The sequence below is a fragment of the Macrobrachium nipponense genome, chromosome 19 (assembly GCF_015104395.2).
Source record: "Macrobrachium nipponense isolate FS-2020 chromosome 19, ASM1510439v2, whole genome shotgun sequence".
Classification (NCBI taxonomy): domain Eukaryota; kingdom Metazoa; phylum Arthropoda; class Malacostraca; order Decapoda; family Palaemonidae; genus Macrobrachium; species Macrobrachium nipponense.
In genome coordinates, this window is record NC_061088.1 from 29,635,246 (window position 1) to 29,652,865 (window position 17,620).

The 17,620-nt window shown below is 44.8% G+C and overlaps 1 protein-coding gene across 1 annotated transcript in view; it reads right to left on the reverse strand.

Annotated features, from left to right (window-relative positions):
• Window positions 1-10,689: 10,689 nt before the first annotated feature.
• The window catches only part of LOC135215522 (cAMP-regulated phosphoprotein 19-B-like), a 43,082-nt gene continuing 36,151 nt past the window's right edge, over window positions 10,690-17,620 (reverse strand). Inside the window, exon 3 of the mRNA XM_064250346.1 lies at window positions 10,690-10,952. Coding sequence (XP_064106416.1) covers window positions 10,773-10,952 — 180 coding nt within the window. The 3' untranslated portion in view covers window positions 10,690-10,772. The remainder of the gene's footprint in view (window positions 10,953-17,620) is intronic.

The following is a 17,620-nucleotide window of genomic DNA, read 5'->3' on the forward strand; positions in this document are numbered from 1 at the left end:
GATCGTAAAAAACTCGAAACACTCTGAATGCGCTAGAAATTCCTTAGAATTCTAAGCAGTCTGCGAAACCCCCACCGAATTCGTCAAACGATATCGGCTGGTGGTCCTCTCGATTCCCGTAGAAATCGAGAATGGGGCAGGATCCCTCCTCAAACGACGGGGCTTACGTCAGGTAGGACCCGAAGGTCCCCCCGGTAGCGCAGTCCCGAACGTGGGATCCTACAGAGAAATCTCTGTAGGATCCCTCCCTTTCCCTCGTAGCCGTAAGGAGAGAGGAATGGGGGAGGAATTGGATACTCGCTCGCCTCCAGTGGAACTAGCAGTTGGAGAAGAATAGGAGCAGCCATCGCCTTGCGGCGATGGTCTCTCGAGTCTGGGAAAACGTATCGTCAGGAGAAAACGTTTTCCCGCGGAGGGTTACGAACTCTCACTGTAGGTAAGGGTCTGCCGCCACTGTGAACGTCGTCTGGGTGGGGCTGATCGACACCTGACAGGGGAGAGCCGATACCGTCCTCCGACTCATTCCAGTCCTCGTCGAGGTCGAAACCTCTCAGGAGGACCGAAGGAGTATTTAAATACGGTGTCCGAAGACACGTAGAAACGCCGCTGTCGCAGTAGAGGAGGTGGAAGTAGCTTGATCGACCGGCCAGAACTGAGCGAGCCTTCTTCCAGTCCGGAGACGAGAGACTCTGGTTCGAGACAGAATCGGCAAGCTCCGATCGCGGCAGACCCACCGTCGGTTTGGGTTCCCTCTCGGGCCCCAAAACGACTCGAGCAGAGACGTGGGCTCTGCTGGTGGGAGCGGCAATCCTTCCGCAAGGTCATTATGCTGACGAATCAGCTTAATGACTTCTGCAATTTCCTCTGTATCTCGGGAGTAACCGCGTCTTGCGGAGTAGGACCGTCCAGTCCTTCCAACAAGAACAGATCCCGAGATACTCCTCCTCTTGAAGGAGGAATAGCGGCAGACCCTGACGGTCGCCTCCAGCTACTTGCACGTATGTCCTGGTCGGTCCTAGAACCGTGCCTGGTCCATACGGCGTCATAGCGGGATCGCGAGCGGCGCACCTCTCGCGATCACTCATAGGTACCTCGCTCCTCCAGGTGTAGCCCGAGGAGGTTGAAGGTACAGGAGAGGCAGACCTGACGCCCCCCCCCTAGCTCGCTGGCAGGACCAGCGTGCTTGGAGGGCTGCTGCTGATCGTCAACCCGCGGTGGCGATCGAGCAGCAGGCCTAGCCTTGCCGCTCGCCTGGGGCGAGAGGCTCGGCTGAGAACGTCGACGCTGATCTCTAGCGTCAGGCGAGCTGTTGCTGGTTACCATCTTCGCCCGGTCCCGATGGGAGCGGCGTCAGGTGACCTGCTAGGTTCGCTGTCGCGGTGAGACCGGCGAGCGTCCTCTCGGCGCGTCGAGCCGCTGGTACCAGCCGTGGCTGGTACCGACGGCCGCGGGACCCCTTCCTCGCCTCAACTCGTGGCTGGTCAGCGACCGTCACGTCAACCCAAGCAGCCAGCTGGTCGCTGCGAGAGCGTCCACTGGCCTGACGAGAGTCGTCTGCACGACTCTTCGCCAGTCTTCTGCTCCGCGCTTCGGTCTTGACGGCGAGCGAGCTCGGGCGTCAAGACTTTGGCTGGACGGTCTCCCGCGGGAGACCGTCCACTCGGTACTTCTCGCTAACGAGAAGCCGAGGCGGAGGGGATCCTGGTTTAGCGGCAGAAACGCTAGAACCAGGCAAGGAAGTGCCAGCCGAAGCTGGTACTCCTCTGGTCCCCGTCTTCTTCTCCTTGGTAGTGAAAGAAAAGACGGGCCCGGACCCTGTTCCCGAGGGAGCAGGAGGACCAGCAGAAGAGCTCCGAATCGCCGGAGCGAGACGGGCCCTTAGAAGGTCCCGAAGGAGCCTTCTTAGGGGGGAAAACCCGGGTTACCAGCTGGTCGCTGCAAGAGCGGCCGCTGGCCTGGCAAGAGTCACCTGAGCGTCTCTCACCAGCCTTCTGCTCCGTGCCGCGTCTTGGCGCCGAAACTTGGCTGCACGGTCTCCCGAGGGAGAACGTACACTCGGGATCTCTCGCGAACGAGAGACCGAGCCGGAACCTGGCGTAGCGGCATCGCCGCTAGCACCAGGCGAGGAAGTACCAGAGCTAACCGATACTCCTCTGGTCCCCGTCTATCTCTTCCTTACGGAAGGGGAGACGGGCCACGCTCCCGAAGGAGCAGGAGGACCAGCAGAAGGACCTCGGTGGGACGGGCCCTTAGAAGTTCCCGAAGGAGACTTCTTAGGGGGGAAGGCAGCCTTCTTCTTCTTCGGCTTATGGGCCTTAGAAGTCGAAGGGGAAGAGGCAGCAGCAGACGATGAAGACGAAGATGACAGCTTCCTCTTCTCCTCTTCCTCGTCAGCTCACGCAGGACAGTCGTCAGGTCCTCCATCCAGGCCGGAGCCGGGGCTATTGCCGAAGCAACACGGCCCGACTGCACCTGTCCGGAAGGACCTGGGACTGGGGAAGACACACCGTGGGCAGGACCAGCATGGACAGGCACAGGAACCAGGAGCGACAGGAACAGCAACCAGCTCAGGAGCGGCAGGAACAGCGGCAGCAGGTAGACCCAGAAGGGACAGCCAAGGCCAACAGCGGGAAATCACATCAGCGGCAGGTACGGCAGGCCAGCGATCGCCTCGTAGAATCATCGGCAGCCAGCGGAACCTGGGTCCTGGCGCCCGGTCCCGGGGCGAGCTGCTGGAACAGCGGAAGTCTGGGGCAGGCAACACGAAGAAAACAGGCGGGCGGCGGCAACCCCACCTCGGTACGGCTGCGGCCCTAGTAGCGGCAGACGGCGTCATCGACACAGCATGGGGAGTGTAGACCAGGAGGGGGGGGAGCAGCATAAGCGGCCGTGGTTGTAGTGGAGACCGCCCCAGACCTCGCTAGATGCTGCAGCAGCCCGTGGATGCTAGGCACGCCCTGCCTCCGCGGTGGTCCATACCTGTCCAAGGTCGTCTCCCACGGATGTAGCACGCGGTAACATAGAAGATATTAGTAAGAGGGGTTCCCTCACGCATGGGGGGAAGACATGCCCCACCCCGAACGCAAGGAAGACCCCAAATACAAAATACAACGAAGAAGCTGAGCGGGGGGCAGGAAGGAAGACGAAGAATCGGATACCAAGGGAGTCGCGGGAGAGCTTTCCGACGACTTCCTAGGCAGACCTTCGCTTCCCCTACCCCCGCACAGCAGTGAAAAGTAATATGAAAATGAAACAGAATACTGCCCTTGCGATTCACTTCATAGAACTTAAAGAGGAAAAGATCAATTCCCGGGTAAGAACGGAAACTTGATCCAATAATATGATGCTATCATAAAATATATATGAAATGAAACAAAGGAATACTGCACTTGCGATTTCATTTCACATAAAAAAAAAAAAATCGTAAGGATCAATTCCCGGGTAAGAACGAAAATTGATCCAAATTTAAATTTCATGCAAATAAAATAAATGAAAATGAAAAAGAATATTGCAATTGCGAATCCACTTTCATTGCATTCTATTATACAAAATTAAAAGGCTCGTGCCGAGCGCAAACAACTCTCGGTGGTAACGAACGCACAGGGCAAACTATAATGAAAAGAGTACTTACATTTTTCAATTACACACTTTCGCCCAAAATACATGACTCGGCGCGAGCGCGCCCGCCCTCGGCACCGAGGCATAATTCAAGGGTTCAATTCATGAAAAGAGAGGAAATCGCCGCATCTACGGCGATAACTCCATGTTGGTTCAATAATTCAAGTATGAAAATGAAAACAGTGTACTTACAGTTTCATTTTCAAGTCAAACAAAACCATTAGTAGAAAACACAATATAAACAAAGCATACGACGATGAAGCGGGCAGAGAGCGATGACGAACACGTCCTTCACACCCGCGGCCGAAAGCAAAAGTGATTTGTTTACCTCGCGCGGCGCGCGACTGTCGGACAAGCAGTTAACTACCGTTCTCCCCTTGTTCGAAGCTTACGACCGTTCCAGCTGCCGCTAGCTACTTCCTATTGTTAAAGGACCGATGGTTTGTATTACGTATCGGAACAAACCTAGTTTCCAATGAGACGTATTAGTCAAATTTGTACTTAAAATTACTTCATGAGACGAACAATATGATTTCGTTCCATATAAGTAAAGTATCCAGATATTCTTTATGTTAACTAGGAACAAGAACACTTGCCGAGACCCAATGAAATGGTTGCATCTGGAGTGAAGGAATTGACTAGTCGGCATCTCTGATCTCTGCCTGTCTAGGCCTTGTCTTCGACAAACAACCCCCCCCCCCCCCTAAATAAGTGGGGCTATGCGTTAACGGCAAGCTTGCAATCATAATTCAATATTATTGTAATCTTCTTCTTCCCAGCTTTATCCCTATTCGGGGTTGCCGTTCCTAATGAGTCTCTTCCATCTACCTCTGTCCCGTGTCATTTCCTCCCATGCTCCCTTATATCATCTCTAATGCAATCTCTCCACCTGTTCTTAGGTCTTCCTCTCCTTTGTGTTCCATCCACCTCCACGTCCATCACTTCTCTTGCCATGTGTTGCTCTTCTCTTCTCATCAGGTGGCCATACCATCTTAACCTTGCCTCTTGCACTTTCTTTGATACATCAGTGACTTTTACTGTACCCCTAATGTGTTCATTTCTAACCCTGTCCTTTTTGGTTACTCCACTCATCCACCTAAGCATCCCCATCTCGGTTACGTTCAACTTTTTACCCTCTGTTTTCTTTAGAGGTGCTACTTCCAATCCATGTCATTACTGGTCTGACCACTGCCTTGTGCACTCTGCCCTTTAATCTTATAGGGACTTTCCTATTACATGACACCAGACACCTTCCTCCAGTTGTTCCAACCACACTGAATCCGGTTGTTAATTTCCTCTTCCATGTTCTCCCTCATTGTCAATCACTGAGCCAAGGTACTTGAATTTATGAATCCTTTTGATGTTTCCTCCGCCTAATTTGATTGTTGTTTGCTGGTCGCCATCCAATTCGGTTGTCATATATTCTGTCTTTTTCCTGCTTATTCTTAAAACTCTACTCTCCAAGGCATATCTCTATCTTTCAAGTTTCCCCTCCATTTCTTCCCCGTTCTCGGCTACCAATACTATGTCATCTGCATAGAGCAGACACCATGGTGGCTCCTCCCTGACATCCTCTGTTAACACATCCAAGACGATGTTAAACAGAAGTGGGCTTAGAGCAGATCCCTGATGTAGCCTGACTCCAACTTGGAAATTTTCTGTTCTTCCAACTGTGGATCTGACGCTGGTCTTTACATTTCTATACATCTCCCTGGTCATTCTGACATACTTCTCCATCACTCCTCTCTCCCTGAGACATCTCCACATTTCCTGTCGTGGTACTCTGTCATATGCCTTCTCAAGGTCTATAAAGGCCATATGCAAGACCTTTTGCTTCTCTCTGTACTTTTCCATAATTTGTCTCAGAGCGAAAATACCATCCACAGTACTAAGCCCCTTCATGAATCTTAGTTGCTGTCTACCGATGAAAACTTACTGCCGTAATCTTTCATCCATAATTCTTTCAAATGCCTTCAGTGTGTGACATGAGCTTTATTCCTCGGTAATTTTCACAACACTATGTCCCCTTTCTCTTTGAATATTGGGATTAACATACTTTCTCTCCATTTTACGGGTATCGTCTCACTTTCCATAATCTTTTTCATTAACTGCCACAATATGTCAATTCCTTCCTCATCTAGAGCCTTCCAGGCTTCTGCAGGTATGCCATCTGGTCCCACCGCTTTACTATTTTTCATCTTTCCCAGTGCCCCACTAACCTCCGCTTTTGTTATTTCTGTGACTGGTCCACAATTTGTGTGTCAGTCTCCTCTTAGAAATCTTTCATTTTCTTCTTTCAATAAGGCCTCAAAATATTCTTCCCATCTCATTGTCTCTCTCATTTCTCAGTATATTTCCATCCTTATCCTTAATCTGTCTTATGTGTGTTATATCCTTGGTATTCTTATTTCTCATGTGTGCTAGTTTAAAGATCTTTCCTTGCCCTTCCTTGGTATCTAGCTCTTTGTAAAGCTGATCATATGCTCTATCCTTAGCAATTGCTACAGTTTTCTTTGCTAACTTTATGCTCTATCCTTAGCAATTGCTACAGTTTTCTTTGCTAACTTATTTGCTTCCTTATAGGCCATCCAGTCCTCTTCCATTTGGGTCCCCTCCCACCTTTTCTTTGCTTCTCTCTTTTGCTTTGTTGCATCCTTCAATTCTTCACTGAACCACCGTTTCCTATTTTCGAACATCTTGCCACTACTCTCACCCACTATTTCTCTAGTAACCCTCAGTATTATTTCCATCGTTCTGTTCCACCATTCATCAACATCCCCAATTTCATATTATTGTAATAAATTACACATTTTCAAGGTACGTAAATTTAAGTGTAAATCTTTAATTTATCTAATATCAAATTTCAGACGTAATTTGACGATCCGACTGGTAATTATATTCGTAACTGTAATTGACACGAGGCATCATGTAATTACAGACGGAAATTCGTCTGCTACACTGATGAAGAAGTCATCCTACCGAATTTCGTTACCAGAAGGAATATTCTTGGAAAGCAATGAAATGTACATATTTCTTATGATTTCTGATTTATATGATACAAGATACCACTATTAGCGATGTTAAAATGTCAACATAGTTAAAAGACCGTCTTCCCGCTTGACCACTGCAAAACGAAAGCAAGGTATATGTGGGGAGGAGCTTAGTTAGTCAGACCGAGCCAGCCAATCAGGGCCAAGTAACGCTATGGGAATAACGATACTTCCTCTATTTACCTCGGCCAAGAATGAGTTAAAGAAGGCAAGGTAACTCGCATAAGCCATCAGCTGAATGAGTGAATCCCGTAACAAAATATGACCGCTATATTAGTATTCACAATACAATAATATGAGGAAGCATACAATATTGGATTATGCAGCTGGTAAGCCTCCACAGTCCAACAATGCTTTAGTCCAACCGAATCTGATTCTCGTTCAATTACATTCTTGTACCGAATATCATACGATTCGATTCCCGTTCCATGTTCAGTTACTCCGGTACCAAGTCGTCATAAGTCAGAGTAGATTGAACCTCCATGACTGGCCAATATTTGTAATTACTATAAAGATAAGTGGTATAGAGTATACTTTAGGCTGCACTACTGTTGTTAATGTTATTCAATTTCTCTGTACTGAATTATCTCAAGTCAATATGCATTGCCTAGAGATTTAACTGATGATAAATACCGTGCCGTATATGAATAGTCAACTCGACAACCTGATCACCAGGATTACCACTACCGCAAGACAAACCAAATTTACACACAGACAAAAAGAGGAACTTTTGAAGACTGAGTGCTATCCAAAACTTCAGAACCAGACAAACCAGAAATCACATGCAAACGACCAACCATGGACTAGAAGTCCAAACCCTAGGCAACCTAACCTGCTTTTCTCTCCCTAATCACTACTTAACCTATTACCATTACTAGTCTGTCCCTGGCCTAACTTATATTAACCTTAGAACTTACACCTTTAAGGTGGCTCACATTAGGCCTTTTTTTCTCCAGCAGCGAGACGTTGCTGCCAAAAAAGGAAAACCAGGAGCTTTTAGCTCGAGATTTTTGCTTCCTGACTGGATGGGAAGCAGCAAGCCACGAACCGCGAGCGACCGCGTAGTGTAAACAAACAAGATGGCTGCTGCTGATTGGACGTACTCTCAGACCTTTGGCTTCTTTTCTCCTGAGCCACTCTCAAACCCACAAAAGTTTTTTGTTACTCTTGCATTCACGTAAGATTCTGAGAAAACACATCACTGCAGCACATCTTGCAACAGTCCGACGATTTCTGGGCGCCATGATGATATCTGCTGATCAGTTTTTACTTTTTCCTACTGCTCCTCGAAACCACGAGGTCCTAGTGTGACGATACAACACTTTTGCTTGCGACCATCGGCTGGATGCTGGCCAAAACCGCGAGCAAGAAATGACTAGTGTGATACCAGCTTAAGGGGGAATCTGCTGCTAAACACTGCCTGCTCCGCGGCAGGGCGACCGGCAGATCCTACCAGGAACAAGAAGTTCTCCATAACCCCCGCCACCCGTTAGGACCGGTTCTGAAACAGGCAGGGGAGCTGAAAGAAATCGATTAGTATCACCTACACTACTACTGCTATCTTTATTTCAATTAACTTTGTCATGAAATTAGCAAACAAGTTAGGCATATTCTATCTTCCAATTTTGAAGCGTTCCTACTTAGCTCTTCCTTGCTTAACTCTCGAGGTTTTACCGCTATCTTCTAAATGCCCTTGGTAGTCTTAAGTGATCTAATGAACTAATTCCTTACATTCTATACACCTCTGTATGACATACATTGCACTTCCCTACAGCTAAAACAAAAGGAATGCCTGTCATTTGAGGGTACTCATCCTTCGTTGCACTAGCACAGGAACGAAGTGTGCCACCTCAACCAGCAGCTGTTGGAGGCGAAGCTGATGAAGCAGAGTTGAGGTAAGGATTTTCTTGACGAGGCTCGACCATCTCCTCCCGATGATGATAAAAGTTCCAAAAAGTAAACGAAAGGCAAGGATATCAAAACCCTATCAAGACCTCGGTAAACACCGAGGGTCGTGCTAAATAACCAAAAGTTCGCTAGGAGCAGGACCCCGTCCGGCTTCCCCTCCAAACAAAGAACAATTGAGGTCACAGGCCTCTGGTGGCCGGTATTTGCAGCAGCCTCAGGCCTCTGGTGGCCGGTATTTGCAGCAGCGTTGCCAACGGTAACACAGGTAACTCATTTTAAGAGATTTACCTGCAGCATTGGTAACGCTAAGTTAAAATTACCCACTTAGTGGGTAAATCTGTGGGGATATAGTTCGGTCTGGTCAGTGACCAAGGCTAATTCATGTGTTAAGGGAGTGTACTGCAATATGAAAAGCTTCCACTTGCAGCAAAAAACTTCTCTATAATATAAAAAACAGCTTCCTGCTAATCTTCTTATGAACAAATGTTTCGGAACAAAATTTTCTGGCCATTCTTAAGATCAATTGTCAACTTTTATGTGCTAAATACCTGCAATAAGTAAACAAATACAAAGAGGCCCCAAGCAATTTGTGCATTAAGGATCACTGGCTTATTATAATCTCTAGAACCTCTACTGTGTGTATCCTATCAAGATACATTATACATAGGTTTACAAAGTAATTTTACAGAACTCAAAATTCACTATCACAAGTTCAAGGACAAACTACTATTACATTTAAAGGTAAACTCATGTTTAATAAAGATCAGTTTATTTTGTTGTTTTGGTCTTTATGGAAGTTACATGAAACAAATTTAACATGTCAGAAATGAAAATATTACAAATTTTATAATGATTTACAATGAAAATTTACATCTTGGGTACACTTTTTGTTACACCAATGAACACTGTTCTTCTGACAGATAAAAATATAGAACAGCATCACACAACAAAATGAGCTCTGGAAGGAAAAATGAGCGAGCTGTCTGCACAATCATGCGAATGTAAGAAAAGTTGCTAAACTTTACAGATTGAAAAAATGCTTTCTTTCTATAACATAATGATATCATTTGACACAGCACAAATTTCCTTCCAAGACCATTAGCAATTGGCAAAATTTACACCATTATCTGCTTTCTATCATTAGGTATCCACTTGACAACTAAAAATACACGAATAATGGAAAAATGTAAATAAAAAAGGCTTATTTGGTTTTATTATATAACAAGACTCTTTAAATAAAAAGAAGGAATTTCACAAGTTATAATAAAAACAAACCTTGACTTCTCTTCCACCATCCACAGGCTTTAACAGAGTAAACAAGATTTATAAGGGTATCATATTACACAGTTCTACAGGAGTATCAAAGAATCCTATTCACACAAATACCACCATACTAAAGTAAGAATAAAGCATAATCAAAAATGGCACCTACACTTCCCCAAATAAAAATATGAAACTATCCAAAATTATAAATCCTGAAGTTCAAACTGAAGCATGGTTAAAATATTCCCTGAATATTCCACAAAACAGAGATGGGCAAAAACAGCTCAATATTGATTCTGTAAACACAAGTATTAATTGTAAAACTGTTTGGCAAGCATAGTTTTGTATATGAGTGTGTGTATATATATATTGGCTATTATAAAAGTTTATATCTAAAAGTAGATTTTAATATAATATAATCTGCTTTCAGCTAAAGCTGTTTTAAAAACTCTTTTGGGGAATCTCGATCACACTTGTATGCTGTACTAGGTTTCCTGATGCTAAAGTTTTAATAACCGGCCAGCCACTCACAACAGCCTCATCCAGTGACACAGGACAATATAGAGTAAAAAAAAGATATACTGGTTTAAATGAATCATGTCTCCACACAAGTCCTGATGAGCCCTTAAATAAGATTATCATTCATGATATGAGCCAGAGCAGACAAAACCTGCATCTGGAAAAGGGGAGAACTTGTATTTCATGCTGGAGGCAAGTCTAATCTTATTACCTAAACATTTTGTGTAAAGCACATTTTTATTTTAACCCTTTGTAACAACATATCCTCACAAAAACAAATACCACCAATTCCAATAAACTAACATGTGCTATGGCAAATTATCACTTTATATTTTTAGGTAACAGGCCTTCCAAAACCTCCTAAAATATTTAACAACTGGCAAAAAAATGATGATGACAGGGAAAGTTTATAACTTAAGATGCAGTAGTCAATTTGCTGTGCTGGATAATCGAAGTTTTCCTGACAGGGACAGATTCTGGAGTGGGAATGGCTTCTCCAGTTGGCTGAGCTAACAGAGGAGGCATCCGGGATTTGTTCACATTCGCTGGCTTTTGTTTGGCCATTTGATAATCACCAGAGTCAAAATATTTTTGCTGCAAAGATAAAAAATTACCTTAAAATAATTAACAAATACTTTAACAGTACAAGCAATTTGTCATGGTATGTTGGAAACGTCGCAGTCATTACTACAAAGGCACAGTTTCTTTCCTGTTCATATGCAATTGTTTAAATGGAACTTTCAATTTCAATTTATTGAGCCACACCCATTTCAAGCTGTATTTTTATCCCTTATTTTTATAAAATTTATTCCGCTTGTTTTCCGACGTTTACTACAATTGTTTAATAAAGTTACGTTATTTTATTTTTAGATGACAGGGTGCCAAAGGAGAAGAGGGGCAGTAAGGCTGTGTAGAGAAGGGGTTGTTTTGGAAGATGGGTGGAGCTGTGGAGAAGCAGACTTTATACAGCTTGTTTTGTTTCATGTTGTTATGCATATCAACTGAGAGAGAGAGAGAGAGAGAGAGAGAGAGAGAGAAGAGAGAGAGAGAGAGAAGAGAGAGAGAGAGAGAAGAGAGAGGTCAATATATGATATTCATTCTCTTGTGTGCTGTCATGATTTGTCATAATCACAATTGGAGTCGACTAAACTTTTAATGAAACAAAAAGTAATATTTTTAATTTGACTTAAACCATCCAAAACAAGAAATTATATTCAGAAACATTATATGTATTCATAGAATTAATACTGAATACATAGACCCTATGCAAGTACTTCCCAGAGGTTATAAGAGCAATATAAAAATGACTTTTTTACAAATTAAATTTTTTATACAATGTAAATTAATTATGTAGATTAACTAATTATACTATTTACTATACAGGAATTACTGATTTAGGAGAAACAGTAATGCAGAATTAACACTAGTGTTACATTTAAACCTAAATTTTTATGATATATTGTTTATATATTTTGTTTATATGTACTTTGTGTATATTGAAACATTTCAAATTGTTTTTCTATCTCCCTAATGATACTATATTCACTTATTCTTGCTATGTACACTTATTGAATAGTTTTAGCCAGTATTAGGTCTTGAAGCCTTTCTCCTCAAAATTTCACTTTACATACTTGCTTTCTTTTTTGCCTTTTCTTATAAACACACATTTAACATCTTTCTTCTGGGTGTTTGGTTCATACATTCTGTTTTCTTTATAATATCACATAAATGGAGAGTTGGAGGGATTCTAGATCTCTCCCTCCAACTGTTCTATTTTTTGACATCTCGACCTTGTTTTTAAGAACTTCACTCTGATTATATATTGTATAATTGTTATTGGTATTTTATGCAGTGTTGAAATATGGTGGGTGTCCTATATATGGACAGCATATGGTTGATTCTAGAAGGTGTCTGTTGATGTATTTAAGTTGTGTTGTGACGTCATAGGCTGTGACGTCATAGACAAGATGGCAGCGGCGTGGGGGGGGATGTAAACAATAACACAGTGACGGGACAGGAGTTGAAAGCACGTGCTGGTGTTGTGTGGTTGGTAGGGGAGAGCTCTCTGTCTGGTAGGAGTTTTTGGGTCATAAGTCTTGTTGTGCTGTTGTTCTAAGGTGATTTCTGGAGTATACTGGAGTTAGAGAAAACGTACAGGTGGGTAGATTATTCATTTGTGTACATAAAAGGGGTTAGGCTAAGCTAAAATTCAAACTGGTAGCAGAGCGTGGTTGATCAAAGATGCCTGGATCTAACAGAGAACAAAGGGAGACTACTAGATGGAGAAGGGAATGTCCTAGGTTTAGCGGGATACAAGAAGAATACAAAGAATGGAAAGGTCAAGCCAAAGATTGGCTATTGTTGTATGGAGAAGATACAAAATACCCGGCGATAGAAATGAGAATGAGCTTAAAAGGGAAAGCCCCGAGAGCTAGTGGAAGCATTAGATAGAGATAAACTTACTGGTACAGAGGGTCCAAAGTTAATCCTAAAGAAACTAGATAAAGCCTATCTAAAAGACTCAGTAATGGAGCATTGCGGCAGAATAAAAAGATACCTTCTAATAAGAAGAGAATCTAGTGAAAAGATGGCGGGCTATTTAATTAGATACGAGAAGGCAGCATCTGAGTGTGAAAGAGCAATGGGGAAAGGCGCGCTTGAAGGGGAAGTCGAGGGTTATCATGTAATAGAGCAAGCAAATCTCACGGAAAATCAACACAAATGGTATTATCAGCTTGTGGGGGAGAAAAGCTAGAGTACGGAACAGTGTCGCAAACAATGAAAAGACTATTTGAGGGATTAGGGACTACAGAGGAACGGGAATGGTGGGGGTCGTCAGAAGGCAATGCCAGTTCTGGGAGAGGGAGGGTAAACCAGAGATATCGGGGAAGATGGAACCGAGGAAGGGGTGGTAGAAATCCTATAAACAAAGAAGGGAAGGTGACAGTATGTGCAATATGCAGCTCAGAATGGCATTGGGCTAGGGATTGTCCTCAGAATTTTCATAATAGGAAGAAAACTGAAACAAGACTAAAAGAAAATAAGCTGAAAACAGAAACTGGGACAGAAGAAGAGGTTTATGTAGAAGTTAATAAAATAGTGGAAGCATCGTGGGAGGTGGTTGATGTAATTTTGGACACAGGGTGTAAATCAACAGTTTGCGGGGAATTGTGACTAGCATGTACTGTCATGGATTTGAGTCAGGAAGAGTTGAGGAAAATGAGGGACACTAGGACAGAGTCTAATAAAGTGTTTAATTTTGGTGAGACATCTTTTAAGTCCAAAGGAATAATAGAAATACCTGTGATACTAAAAAACAGAAAGTTTTATTTGAAGACAGAAATTCTGCAGGGTGATATACCCTGGCTGATAGGTAAGCAAACCATGAGTAAAATGGGTATGACCCTAAATTTGAAAGAAAATTGTGTCATAATAGAAGTATTAGGGGGAATGAAAGTAGAGTTAAGAGAAGACGAACAGGGTCATTTAAGAGTACCTATAAGGATGAGCAAGATAGAAGAATTATTATTGGAGGGTTGGAAGGGAAAGAATCTGAGGGAAATTAAGAACACAATGAAGAAATTACATTTACAGTTTGGTCATGGAAGTGGAGGTAAAATATGGAAGCTAACAGAGGAAGCACAATAGAGTAATGGGTTAATCGAAAAAGAAAAAGAGGAAATAAGAAAGTGGGTAGTTTACAGTTTAGTTGCCCAGGCCGCGTAACACCATTTTGCCCGGTCATTAATCACTCCGCCAAGGTAAGTTCACGCAGCCGACCCGAACTCGAACCCACGGAACCGACCCGGCCCGAACTCGAACATGCCGCGACTTATAAGCCAAAACAAACGGCAGCCATCTTGTTTGTATTAGTCCGCCGATTCCCTAGCAGACGAAACCCGTGCCCAAATAAACTGTAGGAACTGTTATTTATAAGAATCCCACCAATTCTCGATTTTAGGCTAGGCCTCTTTTATTAATTTCTACCACCTATACGGACACGAAACCTACTGCTCATTACCTACCACATGTTACCCTTGCCCAACTAATCTGTAGGAGCTCCATTTTTTAATTTCCGTACAATCTACGGTATTTATTTCCAATTTTTGTATGATTCCTACCAATTTCCTTTTTTTATGAATCCTACCAATGCCTATTTTTATGCTAGGCCTCTTTTATTCATATATATCACCTGTTCCGTCACAAAACCTTCTACTTGGCCCTTAATCCCTCCGCCAAGATAAGTAGTCCAACCCTTCTTCGCCCTTAGTCTGTTCCTACATCTCAGCTTGTTCAGTGCAATCATGTCTGCTTCTGCCGTTTCTTTCTCGTGTCCCGCACACGTGGAATTCGCTGCCGCCGTTCCCGTCACTATGTAGGACAACGTGCTTTTGTGTTGTGATGAACGTTCCCTAATTATATATTTAATGAAAATCGGCCTATTTGGGGATTTCAGTGGTTTGTGCGAGCAAGAAGACGGTCTTGAGGGTCAGATCCCTGTCTGACAACTCTCGGAGCAGCTCAAAGGGTCTGCGAATCAAACTCCTAAGTACGAGTGTCACATCCCACCCAGGGGGCCTGAGTTCCCTGGGTGGGCAAGACCTCTCGAAGCTCTTCATTACGAGCGAAATTTCCATTGAGGTGGAAAGATCGACTCCTAGCAGTTCAAGGACTGGGGCCAGGACGGCTCTGTAGCCTTTAACTGCAGAGACGGAGAGGAGCTCCTCTCGGCAAAGAAAGACGAGGAAATCTGCTACCTCCTGAAGAGTGGCTCTGAGTGGAGAGAGACCCCGTCCACAACATTGACCACAGAAGACGGACCACTTCCCCTGGTACACTGCTACAGAGGACTGTCTGAGGTACCTTGCCATCTCTGTTGCTGCTCGGCGAGAAAAGCCTCTCGCTCGCAAGAGATGGTGGATAACCACAGCCGTGAAGACCCAGGGACCGAACTGCTGAGTGGTACCGTTCCACATGTGGTTGGCACAGGAGGTTGTGCCGGGGGGAATCTCTTGCGGTGCCTTGGAGAGAAGAGCCAGCAGGTCCGGATATCAAATGGCCTGAGGCCATTTGGGTGCCACCAGAATCATCCGAAGATAGCTGGTGACCAGCACCCTGCTGATCACCTTGCGAATCAGGCAAAACGGGGGAAAGGCGTAAACTAGGAGATTGTCCCACGGGTGCTGGAACGCATCCTCTGCAGCTGCCCATGGGTCAGACACGACAGAGAAGAAAACCTTGAGTTTTCTGTTGTACCAGGTGGCGAACAGATACACGACTGGACGCCCCCCACAGGTCAAAGAGCCTTTCCACCACGTCTGGGTGAAGCGACCATTCAGTCCCTATCACCTGATTCCGGTGGCTGAGCTTGTCCGCCACTACATTCCTCTCGCCTGGAATGTATCTGGCTGACAGCTCTACCGAGTGAGGTACAGCCCACTCGCACACCTGCATCATCAACTGGTGCAACGAGAGGGACACTAAGCCCCCATTTGTTGACGTATGCCACTACTGTGGTGTTGTTGCTCATCAACACCACTGAGTGCCCCATCACTTGTTCCCGGAACTCTTGGAGTGCAAGAAACACAGCCTTGAGTTCCAGGACGTTGATGTGAAGGTGTTTGTCATGATGGTTCCTCACGCCTGCAACCAGCAATTCTTCCAGGTGTGCGCCCCAACCCTCGGTTGATGCATCTAAGAACAGCAACATCTCCAAAGGGCGAGTGCGCAGGGGCACTCCTATTACAAGGTTCCTGTCGTCTAGCCACCAGGCTAGAGGATGAAGCGGAGGTACTTCCTGGAGGACTGATGGATGGGTATTTGGAAATAAGCATCCTTCAAGTCTACTGAAAGCATAAAGTTGTTCTTCCTGATGTTGTCAGGCACTGAGCGTGCCGTCTCCATTGTAACCGAGTCTGGCGAACGAATCGGTTCAAGGGAGAGATCTATCACTGGTCGCCAGCCCCCCCATGACTTCTCCACTAGGAAGAGTTGGCTGTAAAAGCCCGGTGACTGATCTCGTACGACCTCAGCTCCCTTGCTCAGCATGGACTTGACTTCTTCCCGAAGCGCTACGTCCCTGGCAGAACCGGGAACATACGTCTGATGGTGGACCGGGTGTGAAGTGAGGGGTGGCCGTGACTTGAAGAGTAGTAGATATCCCTCCCGAAGGGCATCTACTACCCAGGTCTCGGCTCCTTAGCACTGCCAAGTTGCCCAATGGCTCGCCAGGCAACCACCCCCCAACTTCCTGCAGCAGGTGAGGGGGAACGCCATCCCTAGCGTTTCCCCTTTTTCGACTCCCACTTGGCAGAACCCCCACGGGAGTGGGAGGTCTGGGAGGAGGGCTGACGCTCACTCTTCGAAGCAGAAGTCAAAGGCTGGGTCTTTCCTCTAGACCTTGACGCAGCTGATGTCTTGGCAGAGGAAGAGCTAGCAGAGCTCCGAGGCTTGGCCGCAGTTGCTCGAGGCTGCCCAGAAGCCTTCAAGACTGCCTGGTGTACCAAGCAGATTTTCTTGTTTATACTTTTACTGGACCTCCTACCGTGAACGAGAAAAACAAGGGCAATATAACCAGCAACGATCAGTTTGAGCTAAAACAGTTTTGTGATACTAAAAAAACCTTTTTGTTAGTGGTTTTTAGTGAATTTTATAAGTTAATAACTATCATCATGGGTCCTAAGAAAGCTGGTAAGGAAATGAAGCAGAAAAGGAAAATTTTGAGATTGACTGTAGAATTGAATAAGGAAATAACGGCAAAATATGAAAGTGGCGTTCGTGTGTCCGATTTGGCTATCCAGTACAGCATGGTGAAATCAACAATCAGTACATCCCTTAAACATGAGGACGAAATTAAGAAACTCGACGTAACTTAGGTGGTTTATGGAATCAAAAAACGTCCTTTAATTATTGATTAAGTAGAAAAGTTGTTGCTAATTTGGATAAAAGAAAAAGTAGTGGATGACAGTGTTTCTGAAGCTATAATATGCGAAAAAGCCAGGTCATTGCATAGCGATCTGTTGAAAGATAGGCCTGGTCCCAGTAGAGACAATGAATTCAGGGCAACATGGATGCTTTGAAATATCAAAAAAAGAAGTGGTATTCATAGTGTAGTTAGGCATGGGGAGGCAGCTAGTGGCAATAAAAAGGCAGCAGAAGAATATGTAAAAGAATTTGAAGTTTTCCTGGAAAAGAGTGGGTTTGTTTCCCAAGCAGGCCTTATATCACAAGGGAGGAACAAAAATTGCATGGTCATAAGTCTA